The following is an 11,772-nucleotide window of genomic DNA, read 5'->3' as shown; positions in this document are numbered from 1 at the left end:
CCCGCGTTTTACTTTACTTATGTCCCACCTGAACACAAACAGGCATTATATACTACCAATGCAGAATGTGAAAAGACATAATTTAAAACTACGCATTTTTAATCAGCTTTAATTTTTTGTATTTTATTTACAGCGTTTCCCCAACAAAGAGCAACTGGATAGATATGTAACTCCTTAGCAAAGGTTTGAGGAGTCTCGAAGGGACTTACACTGGGAAGAAGATAGAAACTATTCTGTTTTGTTGTTCAACTTTCCAGGAATGAATCTATGGCACTGGCAATCCAATCTCGTAAACTAACTGGATTGGTGAATGTAAATCGATCCCTTATCTGTCCTGTGCAGGCTCCCGACCAGAGGATGCCGTGCTGCATGTTGTCGACGAGAAACGGCCCTCCACTGTCACCTCTGCAGGCGCCAGAGCCTTCGTGTCGAGGGCGCATACAGTAAAAGGTGTTCAGTTGCTCTTCCAAGCCCCTAGGGTAGCACTCGACACGTGGCACCACAACCATTGTGGTCTTCCCCATCCTCTTGGGGCTGGGATGCATGCCACTCAAGCCCCATCCTACCACGGTCCCCACTGTGTCGACGTCTAGAGACCCTGTTCCCAGCGTCACCACCTGTGGACACCCAAAGCAATCCCAGTGACTCTTCATTGTCGAGAACGAAAATCGCTCCATGTAACAACGAGACAAGTTTAACTTTACTAGCGATATTACCTAGAAATGAGCCAGTAAATGACTTTATACATAGAAAATACTCGAGATACAGATTTCGCGTAGGGCTACTATATATAAATCACAAGTTTTATATACATTTTTTATTCTCTGCACGGGTTATTGAGGGTACTTAACACATCTGTGCAACTACTAGAATATGATTGTTTATGTCCCCATACACCTTTCATATTAATGATATAAAACATTGTCAGTGGTCATCAATTAAATATACAGGGTAAGCAAACAAGTCCATAAGTTTTATTGACACAAAAAATACACATAACAGACTTTAAACATCAATAATACACTATGTGATCAAAAGTATCCGAACACTCCCAAAAACATACGTTTTTCACATTAGGTGCCTTGTGCTGCCACCTGCTGCCAGGTACTCCATATCAGCGACCTCAGTTATTAGAAATCGTGTGAGAGCAGAATAGGGCGCTCTGCGGAACTCACCAACTTCGAACGTGGTCAGGTGATTGGGTGTCACTTGTGTCATACGTCTGTACGCAAGATTTCCACACTCCTAAACATCCCTAGGTCTATTGTTTCCTGTGTGATAATGGAGTGAAAACGTGAAGGGACACGTACAGCACAAAAGCGTACGGGCCGACCTCGTCTGTTGACTGACAGAGAAAGCCGATAGTTGAAGAGGGCCGTAATGTGAAATAGGCAGACATCTATCCAGACCACCACACAGGAATTCCAAACAGCATCATGAACCACTGCAAGTACTATGGCAGTTAGGTGGGAGGTGAGAAAACTTAGATTTCGTGACGGCTGCTCATAAGCCACTCATCACGCCGGTAAATGCCAAACGACTCCTCGCTTGGTGTAAGGAGCGTAAACATTGGACGATTGAACAGTGGAGAAACGTTGTGTGGAGTGACGAATCGCGGTACACAATGTGGCGTTCCGACTGCAGGGTGTGAGTATGACGAATGCCCGGTGAATGCCATCTGCCAGCGTGTGTAGTGCCTACAGTAAAATTTGGAGGCGGTGGCGTTATGGTGTGGTCGTGTTTTTCATGGAGTGGGCTTGCACCCCCTGTTGGTTTGCGTGGCACTATCACAGCACAGGACTACATTGATGTTTTAAGCACCTTCTTGCTTTTCACTGTTGAAGAGCAATTCGGGGATGGCGATTGCAGCTTTCAACATGATCGAGCACCTGTTCATAACGCACGACCTGTGTCGGAGTGGTTACACGACAATAACATCCCTGTAAAGGACTGACCTGCACAGAGTCCTTACCTGAATCCTACAGAACACCTGTGGGATGTTTTGGAACGCCGGCTTCGTGCCAGGCCTCACCGACCGACATTGATACCTCTCCTTAGCGCAGCACTCCGTGAAGAATCGGCTACCATTCCCCAAGAAATCTTCCAGCACCTGACTGAACGAGACTGGAAGCTGCCATCAAGGCTAAGCGTGGGCCAACATCATATTGAATTGCAGCATTACCGATGGAGGGCGCTACAAACTTGTAAGTCATTTTCAGCCAGTTGTCTGGATATTTTTGATCACATAGAGTATATTCGTTCTCCTTCACTACTTAACACAGTCCGCCAACGATGGGTAAGTTCTCGATCGCGCGACTGTAGAAAACACGTGCTTTTGAGGAGAAAAACTCGTCGATTAATGTTCGGATTGGATTTTCATCCGGAGAGGAAATCTTTGAAGGTTTTTCGATAGCAATAAAGCTGAAAATCTGTTGACACAAGATTTGGAGAAAAAGGTGAGTGCGGACCGACTTCCCAACCGAACTCCTGTGGATTTTGTCAGTCTGGCCGAATGCTGGTGGTCATTATCATGAGTAGCATCACTCACGCAGTCTTCCTGGTCGTTGTTCTTGGACTGAGTTTGCAAGACGTCGCAGTTGTTGACAATAAATGTCAACAGTGGTAGTTACACCTGAAGGAAGCGATTCGTAGTACACCACAACGTCACTGTTCCACCAGATCCACGAGATTATCTTTTGTGAATGCGTGCAGATCATTGTACCGAAGATTGCTTTTCCTTAAGTAAGCATCAAGAAACCATTTCTCGTTACCACTGGCTATACAGGATAAGAATGTGTTTGTTGTTCCCGAGCCAGCAAGCACAGATGCAGATATGGCCATGCCCTGATTTTTGTGATTTTTGCTTAGAGCATGCGGTACCATGCACTCAATTTTTCAATCTTGCTCATTCCATGCAAATGTCGCACGATGGTGGAATCATCACGGCTCATAACGTCTGCCAGGTCTGTGATGAAACGTGGACGGCAAACACTTTGTCGCCTACTCGTGGTTTCACTATTTTTCAACCACTTTCCACAGACTCTCGCCGCGGTAACTCGCCAACAGAAACCAGCCTCTCCATTTCCCATATGCTCATTCCCAGACACTATTCCAGGCCGTAAGTTTGCGATTTGTAGAGGTCGCCTATGTCGGTGCATTTCCTCATTTGCGGGCCGTATAGTCGATAGATGAACTCCCCATTTTTCACTGCACCGTTGTCACTATCGCGTCCCCTGTCTATGATGCAGCCAGTTAGCCTTCACAGCAGGCAGAGGCGATAAAGTTTAATTCGCCAGTATATTCGTACATACGTATAAATCTCGGAAATGGTAATATACCAACACACTTGGAAAAAAACAATACTTGAACAACAAATTATGAGACGCATAAACAGCTACAAGACGCTTTAAAGAGAGGAGAACACAAAACTTTTTAACAATATGTACGTATTAATAGACTAATAGCTACACTACTGGCCATTAAAGTTGCTACACCAAGAAGAAATGCAGATGATAAACGGGTATTCATTGGACAAATGTATTATACTAGAACTGGCATGTGATTACATTTTCACGCAACTTGGGTGCATATATCCTGAGAAATCAGTACCCAGAACAACCACCTCTGGCCGTAATAACGGCCTTGATACGCCTGGGCATTGAGTCAAACAGAGCTTGGATGGCGTGTACAAGTACAGCTGCCCATGCAGCATCAACACGATACTACTGTTCATCAAGAGTAGTGACTGGCGTATTGTGACGATCCAGTTGCTCGCCCACCATTGACTAGACGTTTTCAATTGGTGACAGATCTGGAGAATGTGCTGGCCAGGGCAGCAATGGAACATTTTCTGTACCCAGAAAGGCCCGTACAGGACCTGAAACATGCGGTTGTGCATTATCCTGCGAAATGTAGGGTTTCGCAGGGATCGAATGAAGGGAAGAGCCACGGGTCGTAACACATCTGAAATGTAACGTCCACTGTTCAAAGTGCCGTCAATGCGAACACGAGCTGACCGAGACGTGTAACCAATGGCACCCCATACCATCACGCCGGGTGATACGCCAGTATGGCGATGACGAATACACGCTTCCAATGTGCGTTCACCGCGATGTCGCCAAACACGGATGCGAACATCATGATGCTCTAAACAGAACCTGGATTCATTCGAAAAAATGACGGTTTGCCATTCGTGATGACGTTTTGCCATTCGTGCACCCAGGTTCGTCGTTGAGTACACCATCGCAGGCGCTCCTGTCTGTGATGCAGCGTCAAGGGTAACCGCAGCCATGGTTTCCGAGCTGATAGTCCATGCTGCTGCAAACGTCGTCGAACTGTTCGTGCAGATGGTTGTCGTCTTGCAAACGTCCCCATCTGCTGACTCAGGGATCGAGACGTGGCTGCACGATATGTTACAGCCATGCGGATAAGATGCCTGTCATCTCGACTGCTAGTGATACGAGGGCGTTGGGATCCAGCACGGCGTTCCGTATTACCCTCCTGAATCCACCGATTCCATATTCTGCTAACAGTCATTGGATCTCGACCAACGCGAGCAGCAATGTCGCGATACGATAAGCCGCAATCGCGATAGGCTACAATCCGACCTTTATCAAAGTCGGAAACGTGATGGTACGCATTTCTCCTCCTTACACGAGGCATCACAACAACGTTTCACCAGGCAACGCCGGTCAACTGCTGTTTGTGTATGAGAAATCGGTTGGAAACTTTCCTCATGTCAGCACGTTGTAGGTGTCGCCACCGGCGCCAATCTTGTGTGAATGCTCTGAAAAGCTGATCATTTGCATATCACAGCGTCTTGTTCCTGTCGGTTAAATTTCGCGTCTGTAGCGCGTCACCTTCGTGGTGTAGCAATTTTAATGTCCAGTAGCGTATCAGTAAATTTTAATATCATGCGCATCGTTAATGACGATGGTACAAATGGACTGGGGTCGTCGCAGTGGGATTGGCCCAGTACACAGTGGTTCAGAAGAGAACGAAGGTAATCTTAGCATGCTGCCTTGTAGACTAAGAGCTAAAGAAAACGAACTGGTCTGCTACGTGGGGCGTTCAATGGCAATGTAGCTGGTGACGAAGGCCATCTAGGTGGCAGAGTTGGTGCAAGAGACGTCCTGCGATATCAGTTTCGCGTCCGACTTGTAGCAAGTGGCAAAATGGTCAGCGTCTATTCACTTGAGGAGCGGCTGAAAATTTTCTTCTCGAAACTACCAACTTTCAGCCGTACCCTTAGAGGACCTGTTGCTCAGACACATCAAGCAGTAAATAAGATGATGCACTTTGTACGGGGATTCTACTACAGGGAGTAAACAATCTCTGATTCCTAGGGAAATGAATAATAAGCTTTCGGATTCTTGGTGCGTAAAACATTGTGTGAAGGTTGAGTAGAGCATCCTGGAACCACCCTAAAACCAAAAAGCAAGTCGGAGGTGACTGGCCACCGTGTCACCCCTGCCAATGGCGTCATTTAAACGCATTTTGGGGGAACACGTGATCAGGCCACGAGAGGTAGGCAATACTGTTCGTTTCACAGATCGGGTCAGACCTGGTCGTTCACTGGAATGAAGTAGTTCTTTTTCACGACTTAGCGCTCACCCTTCATTCACAAAAATAATTAAAGGGATGGTACATTGTCTTTTAACTCAGGTGTCTAAACCTGTATTTTTATCTAATTTGGTCTTATTTTGATAGAGCGTATAAAGAGGAGTAATAATTTTGTGTTATGTCCGTAGTAATTTTCAGAAACAAAATCCTAAATATTTTTTATCAAGTAGAAAAAATTTAAGAGTGAAAACTGATTCTTATTATATTTTTATACTTTTATTGAAGAAAAAAACATTGTAAATGTTATTACAAATGTAGTTGAATTGTATCTGCAGTTGTTGACAGTCAGTATTACCATATATGTTCCCATAAAGGAAACATTAATCAGTATTGTCATTTATAGTTACAACTTGACCCATTTTAGTTGATGAAAGTCTCTCTTCTTGGTGCACATTTGTCCTGATTTTGAAAATATTCGCTCACTAGCCATTGATGCTGCCGTAATACATAATACTTTTAGAACCAATTGCTATAGCGCTGGCCACAGCAATTTTCTTGTTTCGCAGCAGTTTAAGGAATTGCTATTCCTAGGCAAATATCCCTCCACTACACATGTCCAGTTCGACAGTTGCTGCACTTTCTGTGTCGTGACTTGCTTGAAGCTGACTAATAGTTTCATTAAAATCCTCACAGATTCAAGAAGTCTCACGTGTCACAGTGGTAAATGGTTGAGAAATGAGATCTATTTTGAACAACCAACGCTTTCAGTTTTGCAAAAGCTTTCATGTAGCAGTCCTGAGCTGTTTTTTCGTCTGAAAATCACTGTCTTTGGATAGGAGATCCAGTAATGTTGCCTGACTAACCACTTCGTTGCTGGAGATAATCCCAAACCACTCTGATAACCGTTTAAGCAAATTATCAGCCAATGATACTCTTTCTTGAGGAAACTCTTTATTTCTGTCTTGAAAAGATTTTAGTTGCCATTCCATTAATCTGGCAAGATATTCACTTTTAAATGTGAGACTGTTTTCTCTGAGGACACTTCTTTGGTTACCCCATCGAAAACGTTCAAATATCTGCAAAGCCTGTTGCATTATCTCCCAGTCTGAACCTTTTAAGTTTAAGATGATCGACTTTCCACCCAAAATAGCGAGGCAAGAAATTACGGGATCTTTATTTAAAGTAGATATTTGGAACATTTGGTAAGTATAGTTCCATCTGGTTGGGGCATCTTGTTTGAGTTTCACTCGGTCTTTTTTAATTTTTTTGCTTAAAGCAGAGGTTCTCTCCTTAAGAATAAATAACAACTCATTTGACATCGTTAATGGTTTTCTGAATTGCTTGTTACGCAGTGAGGTTTAAAGAATGTGTAAAGCGTGGGCTATGTGGAAGTTTCAGAAGCGTGGCAGTTTCACATTTGACGCATTTTCTGTTATTATGGATGTGATTTTAAAATTGATATTGTATTTGTGATAACAAACTTTATCCAGTTTGACATATTTTTAGCAGTGTGTCTGTCTTCGAATTGTGAGCACGCAAAAAGTTATGACTTAGTTCACTCTTCTAATCTGCGGTATGAGCAGTGAGAGCATAGAAACTAATGTTAGTTACACTCGTCCATGTTAGGCAGACTCCCTTTGCTGTGGCCAAATAATTTTTCATTTTATTAAATAACTCATGATGCAGACTGGGCATCAGATAGTTTCACTTGGGCATAAATATATATTGAAACCTGGTACTCAAGGAATGGCAATCATAAAATTTTTAAAAACATACAGTAAAACAGCAAATACAACACCAATGGTTAATTTAAAAGGACAAGCAACTGATCACCGACCAGATGAGACAAAATGATGGCAAATTTGATAGCATAATCATTTAAACCTGCTGTAACGCCAAGAATGGCAATTATATAACAAAATTTAGAACGATACAGTAAAACAGCAAATATGATAATAAAACACAAGTGCCAGTCACAGACGGTGCACCAGGAATCGACCTCTGAGTAGGTCCGGCAAAAAACACTTTCGCGAGCGATGAGATAGGCAGCCAAGAGTTGCATTCACGTCACAAGATGGTAACTCAGATTAGTGGCAGTCTAGCGAATGAGTAATGATAATCTTGCTGAGGCTACCTGACGTCCAATAAATCAAATGCAAAGATGTAAAAATACGCCAAAGCCGGAACCGGCGGTCTGGACTCTGCGTGCCTAGAGCACCTGGAATGAGAAAGAAATCACTACCAACAGAGTAGAAGAATCGTCAACCAACCTACAATCAAGAAAGCTGTCAAAACTACACGCCTCACTGTGCACCAGCTGCAATGCAAGGAAACGTACACTGCCGTTACATACACTAATCGGTGTGGCCAAGCGGTTCTAGGCGCGTCAGTCTGGACCCGTGCGACCGCTACGGTCGCAGGTTCGAATCCTGCCTCGGGCATGGATGTGTGTGATGTCCTTAGGTTAGTTAGGTTTAAGTAGTTCTGAGTTCTCGGGGACTGGTGACCTCCGATGTTAAGTCCCATAGTGCTCAGAGCCATTTGAACCATTTGAACAAACACTAATCCCCAGGGCAGGTAACTGAGGCGTTAGCGGCCACGATGCAGGAAAAATACCGCTGGTCGATCTTAACAAACGGTAACAAACTGAACGCAATAAATAGTAATTAGAAGTGCAGGAAAGCTAATCAGATCCGCCTTCCCCAAGCACTCCACTCGCTGCTCTTCGCCTCGCAACACTATGATAGCATCACGAACCCAAGTCACTTGAGAATCGCAAGATCTCACAATGGTGGAGGTTTCTCTACTTGAATCCAAAAGCACTCAACATAAAGCTTGCAGGATCCGGTTTACGAGGAGGTCGTGCACCCTCGTGACCACAGGCCTTCGATCTGGCAGTCCATGTTCACCGCCAGCGGTCCCGGCGTGTTTGCGCACTGCTCGGAGCTGGCTCCTCTTGACTCCCCAACCGAACTGCACACTGACACGACCCGGAAGAACCAAGACGTCGCCCCAACGATAGGGCCACAGTTACTACATACGATAAACGCCGTTGCTGCCACTAGCGGACAGGCAATGCTTACGAAAGCAAGTGGCGCCAGTCAAAACGAGAAGAAGACAACACGAGAGAAGACCGCAACCATGACAGCTAAACGATACGGTCTGGCCTCCAACAGAGGACAGAAACCTACAAACAGCACCAGCACGAGCTGCAGCATGGCTCATATATAACTGCTGATCACTTTTAAAAGCTGTACATCTAATGTCATATTTTTATTTAATGTGACCGGATTTATAATATAATACAAAATTAATATTTAAAAAATAACTTATTGGTTGTTGTATATGAAAAGCAGTTGGGGTTGAAGGCATTACAAAAGGAAATAAATCAGGACTTGGTCCAGAACCTGACGACACTAGTGGGCTGCATGCAGCTTGAGACTCAGTTTGCCATTCTGAGAAGATAACTCCATCCGAGGCAGAAGCAGACGTTTGTGAGGACGGTTTATGAGAAACGATTTCTCGATTTTCTGACCCACATCGTTCCAATTGTACAGTACGACGCTTCGAGTTTAGATATCTCTTCAGGTATGATGATGAGCTAGAACTCAGGGCAATTATGCGCTGACAGTAGCGGAACTTTCCTTTTTCTTGCATTTTGGTGAAATGGTACCGAAAATCTCTCGTAATTCATCTAGGCGAAGACAATTTGGGTGACATATTATTGTGCAGCGCCGGAAAGTACACTGGTAAAATTAAGATATTTACTGTTAACACAGATATCTTAAATCGTAAAAGCTTAAAGCCAGAACAAATATACATGCAGCACATTCTGTATTCATAAGTTATAGAGTAGCACGTAGAGCGTTGTGATCTATGAAACCTACAGCCCCCAACGTGAAGTTTGTATTGTATACAAAAAGTTCTGAAATAGACATAGTGATTAAGAAATTCGCGAAGACAAGCCTGATAATATGCGAGGATATCGCTACTTAAAGGTAAAAGCTTCGAATAATGTGATATCCTAATTTAGGCTACATGATGACTGAACAAGAGATGGCAGGATAATGGTGCGGATAAAAGCTGGAAAAAATCGGTGCGAATGAAATCTAGGGCCTATGCTTTAGGAGCTACAAACTTATCTACTCATGCAGCCACTGGCTATACCAGTGTGTCTGTATTGTTACTGTAGAACATACACTACTGGCCATTAAAATTGCTACACCACGAAGATGACGTGCTACAGCCGCGAAATTTAACCGACAGGAAGAAGATGCTGTGGTATGCAAATAATTAGCTTTTCAGTGCATTCACACGAGGTTGGCGCCGGTGGTGATGCCTACAACGTGCTGACATGAGGAAAGTTTCCAACCGATTTCTCATACACAAACAGCAGTTGACCGGCGTTGCCTGCTGAAACGTTTTGTGATGCTCCGTGCAAGGAGGAGAAATGCGTACAATCACGTTTCCGACTCGGATTGTAGCCTATCGCGATTGCGGTTTACCGTATCGCAACATTGGTGCTCGCGTTGGTCGAGATCCAATGACTGTTAGCACATTATGGAATCGGTGGGTTCAGGAGGGTAATGCGGAACGCCATGCTGGATCCCAACGGCCTCGTATCACTAGCAGTTGAGATGACAGGCATCTCATCCGCATGGCTGTAACATATCGTGCAGCCACGTCTCGATCCCTGAGTCAACAGATGGGGACGTTTGCAAGACAACGACCATCTACACGAACAGTTCGACGACGTTTGCAGCAGCATTGACTATCAGCTCGGAGACCATGGCTGCAGTTACCCTTGACGCTGCATCACAGACAGGAGCGCCTGCGATGGTGTACTCAACGACGAACTTGGGTGCACGAATGGCAAAACGTCATTTTTTCGGATGAATCCAGGTTCTGTTTACAGCATCATGATAGTCGCATCCGCGTTTGGCGACATCGCGGTGAACGCACATCGGAAGCGTGTATTCGTCATCGCGATACTGGCGTATCACTCGCTGTGATGGTATGGGGTGCCATTAGTTACACGTCTCGGTCACTTCTTGTGAGAACTGACGGCACTTTGAACAGTTACATTTCAGATGTGTTACGACCCGTGGCTCTACCCTTCATTCGATCCCTGCGACACCCTGCATTTCAGCAGGATAATGCACGACCTGTACAGGCCTTTCTTGATACAGAGAATGTTCGACTGCTGCACTGGCCAGCACGTTCTCCAGATCTCTCACCAATCGAAAACGTCTGGTCAATGGTGGCCGAGCAACTGGCTCCTCACAATACGCCAGTAAGTACTCATGATGGTATCGTGTTGAAGCTGCATGGACAGCTGTACCTGTACACGCCATCCAAGCTCTCTTTGACTCAACGCCCAGGCGTATCAAGGCCGTTATTACGGCCAGAGGTGGTTGTTCTGGGTACTGATTTCTCAGGATCTATCCACCCAAATTGCGTGAAAATGCAATCACATGTCAGTTGTAGTATAATATTTCTAATGAATACCCGTTTATCATCTGCATTTCTTCTTGGTGTAGGAATTTTAATGGCCAGTAGTTTAACAGTAATGGCCAGTACTTCCCAAATTTTACAGAAGCTCTCCTGCGAACCTTACAGAACTAGCACTCCTGAAAGAATGGACTTTGCCCAGACATGGCTTAGCCACAGCCTCGGTTATGTTTCCAGAATGAGATTTTCACTAATGAGATTTTCACTCTGCAGCGGAGTGTGCGCTGATATGAAACTTCCTGGCTGATTAAAATTGCGTGCCGGACCGAGACTCGAACTTGGGACCTTTGCCTTATGGAAAAGCTTGTCTGATCTAGGGAATAATAGGAAAAGTAGAAGCTGCAGCTGATCCGCTTGTCGCAACCAACGAACTAAACCATTACTTGACTTTAGCGATAACCTTCATTGAACCGACAACAAAACATAAACTTACAGATTATTTCACAGAGGTAAATCATTTTAGTCGCTAACAAATCTTTCTTGACAATGCCGTCAAATAATCCTCATTAGTTACATGATTTACCTATCTAATCTTCAGTACTCTCCTGTAGCACCAAAGTTCAAAAGCTTCTATTTTTTTTGTCTGAACTGTTTATTGGCCGCAGTCACTTCCACAGAAGGCTACACTCCAGATAAATACCCTTAGAACAAATTTCCTAACACTTAAACCTATATCAGAAGTTAAAAAAATTTCTCTTC

General features: G+C 44.3%; 1 protein-coding gene across 1 annotated transcript in view; it reads right to left on the bottom strand.

The window, feature by feature from the left end:
• Positions 1–245: 245 nt before the first annotated feature.
• Positions 246–11,772, bottom strand: part of LOC124605923 (trypsin-6-like) — a 34,524-nt gene continuing 22,997 nt past the window's right edge. The window contains exon 2 of the mRNA XM_047137877.1: positions 246–617. Coding sequence (XP_046993833.1) covers positions 246–617 — 372 coding nt within the window. The remainder of the gene's footprint in view (positions 618–11,772) is intronic.

This window comes from Schistocerca americana, chromosome 3 (genome assembly GCF_021461395.2).
Source record: "Schistocerca americana isolate TAMUIC-IGC-003095 chromosome 3, iqSchAmer2.1, whole genome shotgun sequence".
Taxonomy (NCBI): domain Eukaryota; kingdom Metazoa; phylum Arthropoda; class Insecta; order Orthoptera; family Acrididae; genus Schistocerca; species Schistocerca americana.
This window is presented reverse-complemented; position numbering and strand designations above follow the sequence as displayed.